A 19,719-nucleotide genomic window follows, 5' to 3' on the forward strand; every position below is an offset into this window, starting at 1 on the left:
GTCTTGCTCTGTCGCCCAGGCTGGAGAACAGTGACCGCATCTCCGCTCACTGCAACCTCTGCCTCACAACTTCAAGTGATTCTCCGGCCTCAGACTCCTGAGAATCTGGGAATATAGGCGCGCAAGACCACATCTGGGTAATTTTTGTATTTTTAGTAGCGATGGGTTTCACCATGTTGGCCAAGCTGGTCTCGAATTCCTGACCTCAGATGATCCACCTGCCTCCGCCTCCCAAAGTGCTGAGACTACAGGCGTGGGCCACCGCGCCTGGCCTGAGTTTGTGTTTTTAGTAGAGACGGGTTTCACCATGTTGGCCAGCCGGGTCTCAAACTTCTGGCCTCAGGTAATCCGTCCACTTCAGCTTCGGTAACCCACCGCGCCCGGCCTGAAATGCAGTGTAAATTCATTTGTTTTTCTCATGTTAAATTTAAAAAAGACAAAGAAAATAACAAAGGTGTCGTCCTTTCTTCCTGAAATTGTTTCTCTCCTCACCTGTGCACGGAGGGAAGTGTGGAATGCTATTCCCCCAGTTATAATTCGCAGTAATACGCAGCAGTAGTTATTTTTGGGTGAGATTTCGGATGCTTGTCTTTGCCTCCTTTTTGGGCTTTTCTTTACGGCTTGGGTTTCCGAGGACGAGCATTTATCATCGACGGGGCATTTTTCCAAAATTCGCCTCCTCGCGGTGCCGGGAGGGGAGGCGGGTCGGCGGCGCCACTCTGCGCATGCGTCGGGCCGTTGGTGGGGCCGGAACCTGGTTTCCCGGCCGCGCGCCCGGGGGAGAGTCTTGAGCGAGGCACCGGGACGTCGGCGGCTGGCGGAGCCGGGCGGGCGAAGCTGGAGCGGCGGTGGCGGCGGCGTAGGGAGGCCGGGGCCGGGTCTGAGGCCGCGGCCGGGTCTGCGAGGCCCTTGGGGCGGCAGGCGGCGGCGGCGGCCCGGGACTCGAGCCCGGAGGCAGGAGCGGCCGCCATGGCCGAGAGCATCGTGAGTGCGGCAGCCGGGCGGGAGCGGGGACGCCGGCATGAGGCAGCAGATTTGCCGGCCGCGGCCTGTGGGGGAGGCGGGCCTGTCGGCCCCGCGACCGGGTCCCTTTCCCCTTTCTCGCCCGGGCTTCTCAGCAGAGGCCGGGCCCCCCTCGGCGACTTTCACCCCCTCGGCTGCTTCCCGTCCCTGTCCCTTCCCGGAGGACTCGCGACCCGGGTTCCCCGCCCTGGGCAGGGAAGGGCCGAGCCTTTCTGCAGGGAGAATGGACTGTGCCGAAGAGAAACCGCCCTCCTTCCTCACCCGGTTCCCGGCGCCGGGAGACTTCCTGGTCCAGTTCCAGGGACTCCCAGCCAGTCCCCCCTCTCAGGCCAGGGCCGCTTCTTACCCCAGTCTCCCTCCGGTTCTCTTCTGCCGCTCTCCCGCTTCCCAGCAAGTGCCTTGTCATGAATCACTGAGGAGAGCAACTCTGCAGACGGGGACGTTACAGAGCTCCCTCCCCGCCCGCGGAGCTGGGAAAATGAAAACGCAGTAACTTCTGGCTTTGCTCCTTCTTGGAAGGAAAACTTGACAACTTCTCTTTAAAAGGAATGTCATAAATGAGGTTTATTTCACTTTTTACCTGAAACTTAGAATTGTCGGCCGGGCGCAGTGGCTCACGCCTGTAATCCCAACACTTTGGGAGGTTGAGGTGGGTGGATCACGTGAGGTCAGGAGTTCGAGACCAGCCTGGCCAACGTGACGAAACCCCGTCTCTACTAAAAGTACAAATAATTAGCCGGTCGTGGTGCCTGGCGCCTGTAATCCCACTTGGGAGGCTGAGGCAGGAGAATCGCTTGAACCTGGGAAGTGGCGGTTGCAGTGAGCCGAGATCGCGCCACTGCACTCCAGCCTGGGCAACAGAGTGAGACTGCATCTCAAAAAAAGGAAAAACGAACTGTCATCCCTACCACGGTAAAAAATGTCAGTGAAAAATCAGAGAAAACCAGCCCCTCGTTAACTTTTGAGAAGCTTTTCCCCAAAAGTAAATGTGATGGGAAAAAATTAACTGACCTTTGGACAGAATTTCGGTTAATTTTTTGTGTGTGTGTGAGACAGAGTTTTGCTTCTCTGTTGCCCAGGCTGGAGTGCAGTGGCCCTGTCTCTGCTCACTGCAAACTCCACCTCCCGGGTTCAGGCGATTCTCCTGCCTCAGCCTTCCGAGTAGCTGGGATTACAGGCGCCCGCCACAACGCCCGGCTAATTTTTTTGTATTTATAGTAGAGATGGGTTTTTGCCGTGTTGGTCAGGCTGGTCTCGGACTCCTGACCTCTGGTGATCTGCCTGTCTCAGCCTCCCAAAGTGCTGGGACTTACAGGCATCAGCTACCGCGCCTAGCCGAATTTTGGTTAGTATTAAGGAAGATTTGGGATTTCTGGGGGAAGCTGAGCAGTATTGGGTGAGGAGTAATGTTCATGCTGTAGCATTGTGACAGTCTCCGCAGTTTTACCAGGTGTCAAGAATCAGTCTTCAGGCTGGACGTGGTGGCTTACGCCTGTAATCCCAGCACTTTGGGAGGCTGAGGTGGGTGGATCACAAGATCAGGAGTTCGAGACCAGCCTGACTAACATGGTGAAACCCCATCTCTACTAAGAATACAAAAAATTAGCTGAGCGTTGCGGCGCACGCCTGTAATCCTAGCCTCTTGGGAGGCTGAAGCAGGAGAATTGCTTGAACCTGGTAGGTGGAGGTTGCAGTGAGCCTAGACTGCACCATTGCTCTCCAGCCTGGGCCACTAAAGCGAACTCCGTCTCCAAAAAAAAAAAGAATAAAATGAGCTAAAGACAAGAGATGATAATGCAGGTAATAGAAGATCCGCAGTGCACCACCAGTCATTGCTGAGAGGAGAAGCTAGGACTCGAGCACTTGCAGCGTGCTCCTGTCGGCCTCCTTCCCGTCTGTAGGGGGTTGGAGCAGGTCTTTGCTGCAGAGCATGCCATTTCATCCTCCCTGTCTGAACAGGGACCTGTACTGTTGGCTAGGCATTATAGCTCACCTTCACAATGGCTTTCATCAGCATAAAAATCAAGTCGTCTTAGGAAGTAATGCTCTTTGTCCCATAGTATTCCAGATCTTCCCAACCTTTTTAGGCTTACCATGGGGGAAAAAAATACTTAAAAATATATATATATAGGCCGGGCACAGTGGCTCACGTCTGTAATCCCAGGACTTTGGGCGGCCGAGGCGGGTGGATCATGAGGTCAAGAGATCGAGACCATCCTGGTCAACAAGGTGAAACCCCATCTCTACTAAAAATACAAAAATTAGCTGGGCATGGTGGCGCGCGCCTGTAGTCCCAGCTACTCGGGAGGCTGAGGCAGGAGAATTGCTTGAACCCAGGAGGCGGAGATTGTGGTGAGCCAAGATCGCGCCATTGCACTCCAGACTGGGTAACAAGAGCGAAACTCCATCTCAAGATATATATATATATGAGTGTGTGTGTGTGTATATTGTGTAAATAAAATACGCACATATTAAATTAGGATGGAGTCAAGCTTGCTGTGTTGGCCAGGCTGATCTTGAACTCCGGGGCTAAAGGGATTCTTCTGCCTTGGCTTCCTGAAGTGCTGAGATTATAGGCATGAACCACTGTGCCCAGCCGAAAATATTTTTTTAAAACCCTACTAAATTTTACCATTAATGACCTTTGTTGTTTTTAACTTTAATCTCTCTCTTTTTTTTTTTTTTTTTGAGGCAAGGTCTTACTATGTCACCCATGCTGGAGTGCAGTGGCACCAAAGTACTACAATTACAGACGTGAGCCACTGTGCCTGGCCATTTTAAAATCTTTTTTACAGAAAGTAAGTAATAGCTAGGTGTGGTTGCTCATGCCTGAAATTCCAGCACAGTGGCAGGGTCACCTGATCCTAGGAGCTTGAGATCAGCCTGGGCAGTATGGTGACACTCCATCACTACAAAAAAAAAAAAAAAAAAATTAACCTGACCTTGTGGTGCAGGCCTGTGGTCCCAGGGACTCAGGAGGCTGAGTTCAGAGGATCACTTGAACCTTGGAGGTCAAGGCTGCAGTAAGCTGTGATTTTGCTACTGTATTTCAGCCTGGGTGACAGCAAGACCCCGTCTCAAAAAAGTAAAAAAGAAAATAAGTAACAATTAGAAAATTTCCTATGATTCTTTTTTTTGAGACGGAGTTTTGCTCTTGTTACCCAGGCTGGAGTGCAATGGCCCGATCTCAGCTCACCGCAACCTCCGCCTCCTGGGTTCAAGCAATTCTCCTGCCTCAGCCTCCCAAGTAGTGGGACTACAGGCGTGCACGACCACGCCCAGCTAATTTTTGTATTTTTAGTAGAGATGGGGTTTCACCTTGTTGACCAGGATGTTCTCGATCTCTTGACCTCGTCATCCACCCACCTGGGCCTCCCAAAGTGCTGGGATTATAGGTGTGAGTCACCACACCCTGGCCCCTATGATTCTTTTAATTGTAGGACTCTTAAAGACTGTCTAATGTTTGTATAAATCCTGGAACAAAGTAACATCTTCTATAAAGAATGCAGTTCCTTCATGGTTCATGGTGGGTTTTTTTTTTTCCAAGTTAAGCCTGGAGATAGTTTTTGTTTAAGTTTGAAGAGTCAAAAAGCATTTCACATATACTCTATAAATAGTGGTTAGGAAATAAAGTTGTTTTCCAAGTGAAACTGAGTTGGGAGGACAGTATTCTTAAACTATCTCCCCAGATGTTGATGAATCTCACCCCTTGGCTTCGTCTTCTAGAAAGATTGAGCCGAGTATTCAAAAGTGAAGAATGAAGTTTGGCTTTTTTTTTTTTTTAATCCAGATCACAGGAGAAGGATTTAAATGAGGTTTGGCTTTAAATTTTAGTGACTCAGATACTAAAAGACCACAGATGTAAGTCTTAGCAGTAGAGCAGGACCTCACTAGGTTGTGCAGTAACCATCATATTTCATTTACAACAGATAATTCGTGTCCAGTCCCCAGATGGAGTGAAGCGGATCACAGCAACAAAGAGAGAAACAGCAGCAACATTTTTGAAAAAGGTATCCATGGCTTGGGTATTTACCCTCAGGATCTTTCTTATCCTCTACTGTTACTCCCATCAATACCTTTTCTCTCTTCCCCATTTTCTTATTTTCCCTATTCCCAAATAGCCCCTTGCATTGCTTTTCTCTATCTTGGTTGGGTTGGATTACTATAGGATGAGATGTTTGTCACAGCTGATCACTGCTCAGAATTATAGGACCAAGAGCCCAAAGGTAAATGTAAAAGTGTTTTACAAGAGTGGTCGGGTATAGTGGCTCACGCCTGTAATCCCAGCATTTTGGGAGGCTGAGGCGGGAGTTTGAGACTAGGATGGCCAACATGGTGAAACCTTGTCTCTACTAAAAATACAAAAATTACCTGGGCATGGTGGTGGGCACCTGTAATCCCAGCTACTCAGGAGGCTAAGGCAGGAGAATCACTTGAACTCGGGAATCAGGTTATAGTGAACTGAGATTGCACCACTGCACTCCAGCCTGGGCAGCAGAGCCAGGCTCTGTCAAAAAAAAAAAATTATTTCACAAGAATAATATTTATCAGAGTGTCCGGGCGTGGTGGCTCATGCCTGTAATCCCAGCACTTTGGGAGGCCGAGGCAGGTGGATCACCTGAGGTCAGGACTTTGAGACCATCCTCACCAATACGATGAAACCCTGTCTCTACTAAAATTACAAGAATTAGATGGGCGTGGTGGCATGTGCCTGTGATCCCAGCTCCTCAGGAGACTGAGGCATAAAACTTGCTTGAACTCGGGAGGTGGAGGCTGCAGTGAGCTGAAAATGTGCCACTGCACTCCAGTCTGGGCAACAAGAGCAAAACTGTCTAAAAAAAAATAAAAGGGAATCTTCTTTGTCATGTAGTCTGAACTTTTTTTTTAACCCTTGAATTGGAATCTTGCTCTGTTGCCCAGGCTGAAGTATAGTGGAGTGATCTTGGTTCACTGCAACCTCCATCTCCTGGGTTTAAGTGATTCTCCCTCCTCAGCCTCCCCAGTAGCTGGGATTACAGGTGTGTACCACCACACCTGATTAATTTTTGGATTTTTCAGTAGAGACTGGGTTTCACTATGTTGGCCAGGCTGTTCTCAAACTCCTGACCTCAAGCAATCTGCCCACCTTGGCCTCCCAAAATGCTGGGATTACAGGTGTGAGCCACTGTACCTGGCTGTTCCGATCTTTTTATTTTCACAAAGGATTGAAGGCTGGAGGGATAGAGATTTGCCGAGGATCACACTAGGTCTGTAATATATTAGTGAAGTCACAGTGCTTACTTGGAAAATTTAGTTTCTGAAAGGTAGCTGTCATTCCAATCGCAGTGCTTAAGGGACCACCTTGATAAGATTAAAAGGAAGAAGAATTAGATGCAATAGATGACAGAGAAGAGAATCTCTGCAGTCCAAAGTAGAAGAGAATCTTTGAGTCTTCAAGAAATTTTTAATAGCCTACTATTTGACATTTTACTAGCAGTTAACCATATTGGTTTGCTTCTAAGGATGATACTAGAATTCAGGAAATGGCTAGACTTCTTTTTTTTTTTTTTCTTTAGCTAAGATCGCACTACCTCACTCTATCTTGGGCGACAGAGTGAGACTCCATCTCAAAATAATAATAAAAAAAATAAAATAAATAAGTAAAATATAGGCCAGGCTCGGTGGCTCACACCTGTAATCCTAGCACTTCGGGAGGCCGAGGCAGGCAGATCACAAGGTCAGGAGATTGAGACCAACATGATGATACCCTGTCTCTGCTAAAAATACAAAAAAATTAACTGGGCGTGGTGGTGCATGCCTGTAGTCCCAGCTACTTGGGAGGCTGACGCAGCAGAATTGCTGATTGCAGTGAGCCGAGATTGCGCCACTGCACTACAGCCTGAGTGATAGTGCGAGACTGTCTCAAAAAAAAAAAAAAAAAAAAAAAGTCTAGGCGTGGTGGCTCATGCCTGTAATCTCAGCACTTTGGGAGGCCAAGGCAGGCGGATCACCTGAGGTCAGGAGTTCCAGACCAGCTTGGCCAACATGGTGAAACCCTGTCTTTAAAAAAAAAAAAAAAAAAAAAAAAAAAATGGCAGATTAGTGCCCTCAAAAAAGAAAGAAAAATAAATTAAAAAACAACTCCAGGCCAGGCATTGTGGCTCATGATACTTGTTAAAACAAGACCCCATCTATGCAAAAAAACAAAAAAGTAAGAAAAAGCTGGATGTGAGAGCACAGGCCTGTAGTTCTAGCTACTCAGGAGACCACAAAAAGATAAAAAAACAACTCCACCCGGTTGGGCGCAGTGGCTCACACCTATAATCCCAGCACTTTAGGAGGCTGCGGTGGGTGGATCACCTGAGGTCAGGAGTTCGAGACTAGCCAGGCCAACATGGTGAAACCATGTCTCTACTAATAAGACAAAAAAAACCCCACCGTTCTCCCGTAGCTCCTGGTCACCATGATTCTACCTTTTGTTTCATGAATTTGACTACTTCAGGTTCCTCATAAGTGAGAATTTGTTTTGTTTTGTTTTTTGAGACGGAGTCTTACTCTGTCACCCAGGTTGGAGTACAGTGGTCTGATCTCAGCTCACTGTGACCTCTGCCTCAGCCTCCCGGGTAGTTGGGATTACCAGTGCCCATAACTATTTGGGGGTAATTTTTTTTGTCTTTGGGTAGAGATGCTGTTTTGCCACGTTGGCCAGGCTGGTATTGAACTCTTAACCTCAAGTGATCGGCTCACCTTGACCTACCAAAGTGCTGGGATTACAGGTGTGAGCCACCATGCCAGTCTGTCATTAAATCTTTTAATCAGTTATATTTTTTAGTAGAAAATAGGGTTAGTATATAAAAATCATTAAATTTAACTCCTTTTTCCTAATAGTACTTATTAGGTCTTGCTCAGTATTCCATATCGAAGGATAAATGCATCGTCTGTATGAATTGAAGATATGACTACAGTGGATTCAAAAAATCATCCCTGGCTCCTCCCTGGTCTCCTGACCTGCATTGTGTCCAGGATGTTCATGACAGTTTTTCTTTTTTGAACCAATCACAAAATATTTTACTTACTGTGATGGTTGCATATTATGTACCTCCTGGCTTATCTTCACAGTTTCTCCCTTATCTACTTTTCCTGTGGAGTCCCTCAGACTGTTTCTGTCTGGTGTTACTTCCCTTCAGCCTGAAAAACATCCATTAGCCGTTGTTGTAGTATAGGCTTGTTGGTCACAGACTCTTGAGTTTTTTTTAAGTTTTCATTCTGCTCTTGTATTTATTGGAAGGATATTTTCATTCCATACCGATTTCTGAGCTGACATTTCTTTTTTGTTCCCCTCATGCACCGTTTTTCTTTTTTTGAGACAGAGTCTCACTCTGTTGCCAGGCTGGAGTGCAGTGATACAATCTTGCCTCACTGCAACCTCCACCTCCCAGGTTCAAGCGATTCTCCTTCCTCAGCTTCCTGAGTAGCTGGGACCATAGGCAGGTGCCACCATACCTGGCTCATTTTTGTATTTTTAGTAGAGACGGGGTTTCACCATGTTGGCCAGGCTGGTCTTGAACTCCTGACCTCAGGTGATCCACCCACCTCGGCATCCCAAAGTGCTGGGATTACAGGCATGAGCCACCGTGCCCACTCCTCCCACCTTTTTTTTTTTGGGTGGGGGGGCCTAGGTTGGAGTGCACTGGCTCAGTCACAGCTCATTGCAGCCTTGACTTCCTGGGCTCAAGTGATGTTCCCACCTCAGCCTCCTGAGTAGCTGGAAATACAAGCGCACGCCACTGCACCTAGCTAAAAAAAATTTCTTAATTTTTTTGTAGAAATGGGGTTTTACCATGTTGTCTAGGCTTGTCTTGATCTCCTCAAGTGATTCTTCCCACTTTGCCTCCCAAAGTGCTGGGATTCCAGGCGGGAGCTGCAGCGCCCAGCTATGTTTGGTGTTTGAAGCTGTCATTCCACTGTATTCTTGTCTTCATTGATCTCTGGATTTCAGCAGTGTGACTCTGGTGTGCCTTGCAGTGGTGTTCTGTTTGTATCCTAACTTGAGAGAGTTTACTGAACTTCCTGTATTTGTTATTTGATGTTATTTCTATCAAATTTGGGTTTTTTGGCCACTTCTTATTTATTTTTCTGTTCTGTCCTCATTCTTTGTTGTTTTTTTCTTTTTGAGATGGAGTCTTGCTCTGTCACCCAGGCTGGAGTGCAGTGGTGAGATCTTGGCTCACTGCAACCCTCGCCTCCTGGGTTCAAGCAGTTCTCCTGCCTCAGCCTCCTGAGTAGCTGGGATTACAGGTGTGCACCACTATGCCAGGCTAATTTTTTTTTGCATTTTTAGTAGAGACAGGGTTTTACCATGTTGCCCAGGCTGGTCTCGAACTCCTGACCTCAGATGATCTGCTGACCCCAGCTTCTGAAAGCACTGGGATTACAGGTGTGAGCCACCGCACCTGATCCTTATTCTTTTCTTTTCTTTTTTTTTTTTGAGATGTGGAGTCTTGCTTTGTTGCCCAGGCTGGGGTCCAGTGGTGTGATCTTGGCTCACTGCAACCTCCGCTTCCTGAGTTTAAATGATTCTCCTTTCTCAGCCTCCTGGGATTACAGGCGCGCACCACCACACCAGGCTGTTTTGTATTTTTAGTAGAGACGGGGTTCACCATGTCTCCAACTCCTGGCTTCGTGATCTGCTCACCTTGGCCTCCCGAAGTGCTGGGATTACAAGTGTGAGCCACCGCTCCCGGCAGCCCTCATTCTTTCGTAGTGAGGATCATCTGATGCTGTCCCATGAGTTCCTAAGGCTCTGTTCTTTTTTTTTTTTTTTTAATTTCTGTCTTCAGATTATATAGCTGAGGGGATGGAGTTATTTTTATTGATTGATTTTTTTTTTCTTTTTAGAGTTGGAGTCTCACTCTGTTGCTCAGGCTGGAGTGCAGTGGTGTGATCCTATCTCACTGTAGCTTTGAACTTCTGGGCTCAAGCAGTCCTCCCACCTCAGCGTCCCAAGTTGCTGGAACCACAAGCTATTTACCTATGTTTAGGTTGACTTTTCTGCTCTCTCCCTGCTGCTGATAAGCCCATTCAGTGAATTTTTTATTTCTGTTACTGTGTTTTTCAGTTGAGAATTTCCATTTCATTGTTCTTTTATAATTTGTTTGTTTTCTGCAATTCACATTCCTTTCATTTGGGTACTTGTACTCTGATGACCCCTAAATGTAGAGCTCTATCTGTGGCCCCTTTCCTGGGCTCATACACAGATGCCCACCGGCCCTGCTGGATGGCTTCACTGGAGTGTCTGGCTGTCATTTCAGATCTCAGTGTCAAATGGAATTCCTGATTATCCCTCTAGTCTTCTTCCTTTTTTAACCTTTCCTTTCATGGTTCCCTCACAGGTGTTACCTCCACATAGTTATTCAATCTGAAATTCTCAGCTTTACTCTGACATCCTTCCTTTCTCTTGTTGCATTCCTGCCCCTGGTCCTGCTCGTCAGCAGGGCCTAGCTATGCTCACCTTTGGAAGGGGTGCTCTTGTCTCCATCCCCACCGTTCTGTCCCTCTCATCCCATCTCAGCCCGTCTCTCTTATCTCTAGGATTGGCACTCCGGCTTCCTCTTCATGGTGGTGTTGAGAAACAGGAATTTTGTGGACAATGATTCCCTCTGCTTTTAGTCTCTGTGCTTCCCACAGCTCTTGGGATAGAATCCCAGACCTCGCAGCTCACATGGTCCTGTGTGGCTGGCCCCGTCTGCCTCGCCAGCCTCATCCCTTTCCATCTTCCTTCTTGTTTCTTGGGCTCTGGCCTCCGTGTTTCCAGTGCCCTTCCTGCCTCCTGGCCTTTGTGCTTGCTCCTGCTGCCTGTGGCCTTTCCTCCCAGCTCGTACATGGCAGGCTTTGGAGAGACCTCTAGCCTCCCATCTGGGATGACTTTTCCTTTTCTGTCATAGTGCTTATGTTAACCTTTGTTGACTTTGTCTCCCCCATTTGATGGTAAACTACTTAACAGCAGGAACCTTGTCTTTTTTTTCTTTTTTTTTGAAACAGAATCTTCTTATTCTGTTGCCCAGGCTAGAGTGCAGTGGCGTGATCTAGGCTCACTGCAACCTCTGTTTCTCAGGTTCAAGTGAGTCTCCTGCCTCAGCCCACTGACTAGCTGGGACTGTAGGCATGTGCCACCACGCCCAGCTACTTTTGTATTTTTAGTATAGGCGGGGTTTTTCCATGTTGGTCAGGCGATCCGCCCACCTCAGCCTCTTAAAGTGTTGGGATTACAGGCATGAGCCACCAAGCCCGGCTTGCTTCATACTGTTAGTTGTGTTACAAAGTTTCATCATTGACAACAAGACCTTTGCTTTTTTTGGCCACCTTTTAAATTTTAACTGACATCTTTGTGAGCAGTACAGATTTCTTTGAAATAACAAAATAACAAGAGGAATTTCGTAAATGATGAGCACTTTCCAAATTTGGCGAATACTCTTCTAGTAATGTCTGTGGTATGTGTGGCATGTGTAGTGATACTTAAATGTTTCATTAAGTTTCTGTTCTTTGGGGCTTGTTTTAGGTTGCAAAGGAGTTTGGCTTCCAAAATAATGGCTTCTCAGTTTACATCAATAGAAACAAGACTGGAGAGATAACGGCCTCCTCCAACAAATCCCTCAACTTGCTAAAAATCAAGTAAGTGTCCTCTGAGGAGGAAGCAGGGAATGGGGGAAGATGAGACTCCCATGATCTGCCCGAGGTTGCCCAGTTTTATCCTCTTTCCTTTTCACACCACTCTCATCATGGTCTTATTAATTGACCAGAATACATGCACCCATATTTCTTGCCAGGGATTCAGTAATTATCCTGAATCTGCAGTTGCTATTGAGCAGATTTGGTTGACTTTGCAGAATTCTGGAATTGGTGTCACTGAGGAGAAGGTTATCGTCTTGGTCCATGTATGGCCTGGAGCGTGCTGCATATTCAGCTGCGGGTCTGGAGTGAAAGACCTTGAACGCAGCTCTGTGCAAGGAAATCCTGTTTGCCTGCTTGCTTGGGTAGGAGGGCCGGCAGCACAGTGGCCCACTGCCACCCCTTAGAGTTGGTTATTCAGGACCTTCGGGACTCAGAGACCTATCACAGCCTGGCTACTGCCTATTTTTGTAAAGTGTTACTGGAACAGAGCCAGGTCACGTTGTTCCTGCTGGTTTTCACATTACAAGGGCAGAGTTGAGTAGTTGTAATAGACCATGAGGCCTGCAGAGCTGAAAGTATTGACTGTTTGGCCCTTTACAGAACAAGTGTGCTGGCTCCCATCTAAACCGTCTGGGCGCTTGCTCACATATCCCTCAGATCAGTTCGGTCCTTAAGGAGCAAGCAGTCAGTTTTCCTCCTGACGCTGTAGGCAGTGTGTGCTGTGCCCACTGGCTCAGTGGTGGGCCTGGGACCTGCTGGCAGTTGGCTGTGAGCCTGTTTACCAGCCAGAATGATAGGCTGTTTTGCACTTTGGTGACTTTTAGGTTCACATATCGATATATCTAGGGAAACAATATGCAGTTGTAGCATTCATTGATTTGTTCTTCAGCAAAGAGTTACTGGGCACCTACTGTTTGCCTACCCCTGTGATAAGGTGAAACAAAAGCTCTTGTTGATGTCATTTCCAGAATGACCCTGGTTCATCCTTCCTTTGAGCTTGTGAAGGGTTTTGCATCTTGATAATTCCTTCTTTCTTTCTTTTCTTGAGACAGAATCTCACCCTGTCACCCAGGCTGGAGTGTAGTGGTGCAATCATAGGTCATCGTAGCCTTGACTTTCTGGTTGCAAGTGATCCTCCTGCCTCAGCCTCCTGAGTAGCTGGGACTACAGGCACATTTTTCACTTTTAAATATTCTGTTTTATTCCTTTTTAAATCTGACTGGTAATTTTTTAAATAAAGTTTAAATCTAGAACCCGTAACTATATTTAAAAATAAAGAGAGTGACTGTGAGTGCACATGTTCAGTCCCAGCCAGAGGAATTCTCTGCTCATCACCAGGCTTGTGTCCCACTGCGCTTGCCCTCCTTCCTTCTCTCCTGTGGCGTGGCCTTTTTTTCTCCCTCCCCTTTTTAGTTATTAAACAAAATGTGTACTGAACACCTCAGAACAGTATGTGTCTTGATGGATGAACCTTATGTGTCACCATTGCAAGCACTGAGCAGGTCTGGGGATAAGGCATTGGTAGCCACCCCAGAAGCTTCTGCCTAACAGTTCCGCTGTACTGGTTTCTGTAATAATCATGGGTTTGCATTTCTTTATTCTTCCATTACTTGAGTGTCTATCCCTAGACACTGCCAGTTAGTCTTGGTTTTTTTTTTCGCCGTGTTAGCCAGGATGGTCTCTGTCTCAGTCTCCTGATCTTGTGATCTGCCCTCCTCGGCCTCCCAAAGTGCTGGGATTATAGGCAGTTAGTCTTGCTTTTTTTTTTTGAGATGGAGTCTCACTCTGTAGCCCAGACTGGAGTGCAGTGTCACGACCTCGGCTCACTGCAACCTCCGCCCCCCTGGTCCCGGTTCAAGCAATTCTCCTACCTCAGCCTCCCAAGCAGATGGGATTACAGATGTGAGCCACCATGCCCAGCTAATTTTTGTATTTTAGTAGAGACAGGGTTTCACCATGTTGGCCAGTCTGGTCTTGAACTCCTGACCTCGTGACCCGCCCGCCTCGGCCTCCCAAAGGCCAGGATTACAGGTGTGAGTCACTGAGCCCGGCCAGTCTTGCTTTGTAAGGAAATTTATGTCTTACATCTTTTAGTTTCCACATCCTTTTCCTTTTCTTAAAATTTGTTGAGGAACGTGGTCCATTGACCTGTAGGGTTTCCCACCTCTAGGATCTTGCTGATTTCACATTTGCAGGACCCTTCAGCGTGATCCTCTGTGTCCTGGATTTCCTCCTGATCCAAAGTGGGATGCAGAGGCCTGAAAGACTCAGGCCAGTCCCTCAGCAGGACCCTGGGGTGCTGTGTACACACCTCTCCTTTTTTTTTTTTGAGGCAGGGTCTTACTACGTTGCCTGGCTGGAGTGCAGTGGCATGATCTCAGCTCACTGTAGCCTCTGCTTCCTGGATTCAAGCGATTCCCCTGCCTTAGCCTCCTAAGTAGCTGGGATTACAGGTGCCCACCACCATGCCCAGGTAATTTTTATATTTTTAGTAGAGACGGGGTTTCACCATGTTGGCCAGGCTGGTCTCAATCTCTTGACCTCAAGTGATCCACCCGCCTTAGCCTCCGAAAGTGCTGGCATTACAGGTGTGAGCCTGTGTCCGCCCCCCGCCACCCTTTTGTTTTTTAGAGACAGGGTCTTTGTCGAACTGCTGTGAGCTGTGATTGTGCTCACCACTGCACTGCACCTGGGCAACAGAGCGAGACCTTGTCTTAAAAGTATATACATAAATAAATGATCTGATTTTTTTTTTCCCCCTAAACCTGGCTGTTGGCTTCAAGTGCTCACAGGGGCCATGTTGCTCCTGGTTTCTGCTCTGCTGTCACAGTGGCCCACCGGCCTCCAGTGAAGACCACTGGGTGGCTGAGGGCTCCCCCACGGGCTGTGAGACATGGGGGCCTACCTCTTGGTCTCGTGATGATTGGCGTCTGTCTGTCCCGCTTGTGCCCCTGCCCCCTGCATTGCTGTTGATGCATCAGTGGGACTTGGCACGTGGTCTGTCTGTCTGCAGGAGGGAGATATTGGAGGAGCCACTGACTTTGGCGCTTGCCACCTCCACGTCCTAGAATCCCGCCTGGTCATTTTGGATAGCCTCTGTCACTCACAGTCTTCCATTCCATTGTTCATTTAACATCCCCTCTAGAAGTTAATATTCTGTCTCAACCTCCATGCCTCAGTCCTTGGCAGTCTAACTCTGTTAATTATGTCTCTGCCCACTCTTGCTTGCATGGTGGTGTGTTACTCTTCTACAGTTCTTTTTTGGTCCTTATGACAGGTTATGTTTGACCAAACTTGGTCTTGGGAAATCCCGAAGGATCCAGATTAGTAGCTTTTCTACAGAGAAGGTTTTGCATTTGCTTTTGTTAGCACAGCGGGGTGCGATGGACCTACAGCTCCTTTGAATCAATTTCTGTCTTTGGGATTTCTGAACCAAATGGCTTCTTCCCTGGTTCTGTCCCAGATGTATGGCATAGCAGGCCTTTAGTTACAGAGTCTCAGAGGTGTCTTTTTTGGTTTATTTTGCTATGCACTGAATAGAGGCAGATGGGATTCCTCCTTGGTTCGTATTTTCAGCTGGTGGGTTTTTCACAGCTGTTCAGGCATCCTTCAGTTTATGTGGGAGTTTCAGACTCAGACCCCACTCTGGGCAGGGAGGCTCAAGTCTTTTGTCTCCCAGTGCCCAGCAAACCTCTGTAGGCCCAAAGCTGTAAGTGAATTCCTGATAGTGGCCTTGGCCCCACCAGCAGCTCTGAGCTCTGTGTCGCTGGCTGCTGTCTGGGTTTGTCCCCTGGGGATTTCCTCCACTTTCTTTAGAGCTCAGCAATTGATTTTGGAGTATATTTGTTAAAATTGGTGTAGTGTCCAAGTCAAGTTTTTATATTAGTAGTTAGAGGGTGTTTAGGAATATCTAATCTGCTGTTAGAAACAGATGTCTCAGGCCCAGTGCTGTGGCTCACGTTTGTAATCCCAGCACTTTGGGAGGCTGACACAGGTGGATCATGAGGTCAGGAGATTGAGGCCATCCTGGCTAACTTGGTGAAAACTCATCTCTACTAAAAATACAAAAGATTAGCCAGGTGTGGTGGCATGCACCTGTAGTCCCAGCTATTCGGGAGGCTGAAGTAGGAGAATCGCTTGAACCCTGGAGGTGGAGGTTGCAGTGAGCCAGGATAGCACCACTGCATTCCATCCTGGGTGACAGAGTGAGACGCCATCCTCCAAAAAAGAAACAGATGTCTCGGCTGGACACGGTAGCTCATACCTATCATCCTAGCATTTTAGAAGGCTGAGGGGGGTGGACCACCTGAGGTCAGGAGTTCCAGACCTTTTTGGAAAGTATGTCAGCAGCTTCAGAGACAAACATAAACCCTTAAGTCTGACAGGGCACTCCTGGGAGTTTGCCTTTAGAAGGAAAATTGCAGGGACGTCTGTCCGTGGGTGTTTTTGGGTGGTGTTGATGGTGGCAGAAACTGGCAGACAGTGTGCATACTCCTCAGTGTGAGAGTGACTGAAGGAGGGGTTAGGCAGCCTCACCAGGAATGTGCAGCCACTGTCATAGCAATTAGACGTGGACCCCTTCTCTTTGGAGGATTTTATGAGGGGTTGTTGAAGGAGAAAAGCATGTGTCCGGTAATCCCACTTTTTTTTTTCTCACCACCTCCTCCCATCCCACTTTTTAAAAGCAGAAATAGTTCCCATGCGTGTCTGTGCTTACGTGTGTATGTGAGCGCCGAGAAAGCAGTCACAGTTCCCTGCGTGTCTGTGCTTAACGTGTGTATGTGAGCGCCGAGAAAGCAGTCGCAGTTCCCTGCGTGTCTGTGCTTACGTGTGTATGTGAGCGCCGAGGAAGCAGTGACAGTTCCCTGCGTGTCTGTGCTTACGTGTGTATGTGAGCGCCGAGGAAGCAGTGACAGTTCCCTGCGTGTCTGTGCTTACGTGTGTATGTGAGCGCCGAGAAAGCAGTGACAGTTCCCTGCGTGTCTGTGCTTAACGTGTGTATGTGAGCGCCGAGAAAGCAGTCACAGTTCCCTGCGTGTCTGTGCTTAACGTGTGTATGTGAGCGCCGAGGAAGCAGTGACAGTTCCCTGCGTGTCTGTGCTTACGTGTGTATGTGAGCGCCGAGGAAGCAGTGACAGTTCCCTGCGTGTCTGTGCTTACGTGTGTATGTGAGCGCCGAGGAAGCAGTGACAGTTCCCTGCGTGTCTGTGCTTAACGTGTGTATGTGAGCGCCGAGGAAGCAGTGACAGTTCCCTGCGTGTCTGTGCTTACGTGTGTATGTGAGCGCCGAGGAAGCAGTGACAGTTCCCTGTGTGTCTGTGCTTACGTGTGTATGTGAGCGCCGAGGAAGCAGTGACAGTTCCCTGCGTGTCCGTGCTTAACGTGTGTATGTGAGCGCCGAGGAAGCAGTGACAGTTCCCTGCGTGTCTGTGCTTACGTGTGTATGTGAGCGCCGAGAACGCAGTGACAGTTCCCTGCGTGTCTGTGCTTAACGTGTGTATGTGAGCGCCGAGGAAGCAGTGACAGTTCCCTGCGTGTCTGTGCTTAACGTGTGTATGTGAGCGCCGAGGAAGCAGTGACAGTTCCCTGCGTGTCTGTGCTTACGTGTGTATGTGAGCGCCGAGGAAGCAGTGACAGTTCCCTGCGTGTCTGTGCTTACGTGTGTATGTGAGCGCCGAGGAAGCAGTGACAGTTCCCTGCGTGTCTGTGCTTAACGTGTGTATGTGAGCGCCGAGGAAGCAGTGACAGTTCCCTGCGTGTCTGTGCTTACGTGTGTATGTGAGCGCCGAGGAAGCAGTGACAGTTCCCTGCGTGTCCGTGCTTAACGTGTGTATGTGAGCGCCGAGGAAGCAGTGACAGTTCCCTGCGTGTCTGTGCTTAACGTGTGTATGTGAGCGCCGAGAAAGCAGTGACAGTTCCCTGCGTGTCTGTGCTTACGTGTGTATGTGAGCGCCGAGGAAGCAGTGACAGTTCCCTGCGTGTCCGTGCTTACGTGTGTATGTGAGCGCCGAGGAAGCAGTGACAGTTCCCTGCGTGTCTGTGCTTACGTGTGTATGTGAGCGCCGAGAAAGCAGTGACAGTTCCATGTGTGTCTGTGCTTAACGTGTGTATGTGAGCGCCGAGAAAGCAGTGACAGTTCCCTGCGTGTCTGTGCTTAACGTGTGTATGTGAGCGCCGAGGAAGCAGTGACAGTTCCATGTGTGTCTGTGCTTATGTGTGTATGTGAAGCAGTGGAGATGCATGTGACAATCACGTGCAGTGTTAGGAGAGGAGGAGCCTCCTGGAGGGCAGAATAATGCCTGAGGGAGGCAGGGGCCAAGCAGAGGGTGAGACTGGGAGGAGAGGGAAGCTTCCCAGTAAGGTAAAATTGTAAGAGAAATTAGATTCCTGAGAACCTGTATACTCATCTATATAATGCCAAGAAACACAGGGGAGATGTTAGAAGAGAATTCTGGTCTTAAAATTAGAAACCTCGGCCAGGCGTGGTAACTCACGCCCATGATCCCAGCACTTCGGGAGGCCGAGGCAGGCCGATCACCTGAGGTCGGGAGTTTGAGACCAGCCTGACCAACATGGAGAAACCCCATCTCTACTAAAAATACCAAAATTAGCTGGATGTGGTGCTCATGCCTGTAATCCCAGCTACTCTGGAGTCTGAGGCAGGAGAATTGCTTGAACCCAGGAGGTGGAGGTTGTAGTGAGCCAAGATTATGCCGAGCCGAGATTGCACCATTGTACTCCAGCCTGGGCAACAAGCGAAATTCCACCTAAAAAAAAAAAATTGGAAACCTCATTATTTAGGCCTACAGGGGTGGTTGGCATTTGCTTTATGCAGATATCCAAGCGGGTCTTCCATGAAGCTCAGGTGGTTTGTCATTTGAACAGGCATGGCGATTTGTTGTTCCTGTTTCCCTCGAGCCTTGCTGGGCCGTCATCTGAAATGGAGATGTCAGTTCCACCGGGCTTCAAAGGCTTTGGCACTCCCAACGTGGTGGAGGATGAGATCGATCAGTACCTCAGCAAACAGGACGGGAAGATTTACAGAAGCCGAGACCCACAGCTGTAAGTGATCCGTGGGATTCCAGGGTCCCACATGTGGTGATCTTAATGAGTGAATAAAGGGAAATATGTACAACATGTCACATTTTAGTAAGTATCTGATGAAGAAGTGTGTTTTTTACTATCTTCAGATTACATTTCACTTCAAGTTATCTTGTTAGCTTTTTATCAGGTTTTTTTTTTAGCATCTTATCAGTTTGAACCTCAAAATATGTTCCACATAAAAAGTTTTGAAGTATTTAGGTGCTAAGAGACTGGAAAGGTATCCGGGGAGCTGGGGGTCTTTACTGTGATGTCCCCTGGGGATGCTGACTCTCGTGCAGAGTGGGGCTTAGTCAGCAGCCTTGGGGGGATGGAGAAGGGAAGAGGAGGTGGTTGTGTGTGCGCCCGTGCGAGGCACTTGCTCTGTCTCTCATTTCCGAGCAGTTGCATGGTTTTGGCCTGACACACTAGTGTGCGCTCTCCATCCCTGCAGCGAGCATTTCACTTGCAGAAGATGCTGTGCCTTGGAATATTCCCTCCTTACCTGGGGCTATGTGAAGTGCTTATTCATATGTACATTTGTTTATTTTAGATTTTTTGCAGTTCCTTTTAAAGAAACCAGTGAGAAGGGTCTGAGTTTACACTTAGCCATGTGAAATTATCTGAGTGAAAGTTGTCTCTGCAGTGGAGTCTTTTTAAAAATGCATCACTCTGTAGATGTGACGGCGTGCTGACATTGAGATACTGGGATTCCAAATGCTGCATTAGCAACTTTTATGTCTTCGATCAGAGAGCTGTAAATGGCTCTCAGCTGCCGTTGGCATGGAGCCACTTTGTAGCCATCACCATTAGCCGGCATGCCTCTTCCACTGTGTTTCCTCCCAGGGGCCCTGTGCTGGCTTGCTTGCATGATCTGTGTCTCCGTTGCTTCATTATCAGCTTTTGAGAGTGTGGGTACCTGCACACCTGTGTGTAAGAATTCTGACCCATCGGCAGCAAATCATA

The 19,719-nt window shown here is 48.2% G+C and overlaps 1 protein-coding gene across 2 annotated transcripts in view; it reads left to right on the forward strand.

The window, feature by feature from the left end:
* The first annotated feature begins 937 nt into the window (after nucleotides 1-937).
* The window catches only part of NPLOC4 (NPL4 homolog, ubiquitin recognition factor), a 73,039-nt gene continuing 54,257 nt past the window's right edge, over nucleotides 938-19,719 (forward strand). The window contains exons 1-4 of one of the 2 annotated variants that reach the window (XM_064369276.1): nucleotides 938-984; nucleotides 4,953-5,033; nucleotides 11,561-11,673; nucleotides 18,559-18,735. In XM_064369276.1, coding sequence (XP_064225346.1) covers nucleotides 970-984; nucleotides 4,953-5,033; nucleotides 11,561-11,673; nucleotides 18,559-18,735 — 386 coding nt within the window. In that variant the 5' untranslated portion in view covers nucleotides 938-969. Of the gene's footprint in view, nucleotides 985-4,606; nucleotides 5,034-11,560; nucleotides 11,674-18,558; nucleotides 18,736-19,719 lie in introns of those variants that run through there. The other variant, XM_064369277.1, reaches the window with a different exon arrangement.

Source organism: Aotus nancymaae, unplaced genomic scaffold (assembly GCF_030222135.1).
Source record: "Aotus nancymaae isolate 86718 unplaced genomic scaffold, 86718_ANA_hifiasm-v0.15.2.pri h1tg000089l, whole genome shotgun sequence".
Lineage (NCBI taxonomy): Eukaryota > Metazoa > Chordata > Mammalia > Primates > Aotidae > Aotus > Aotus nancymaae.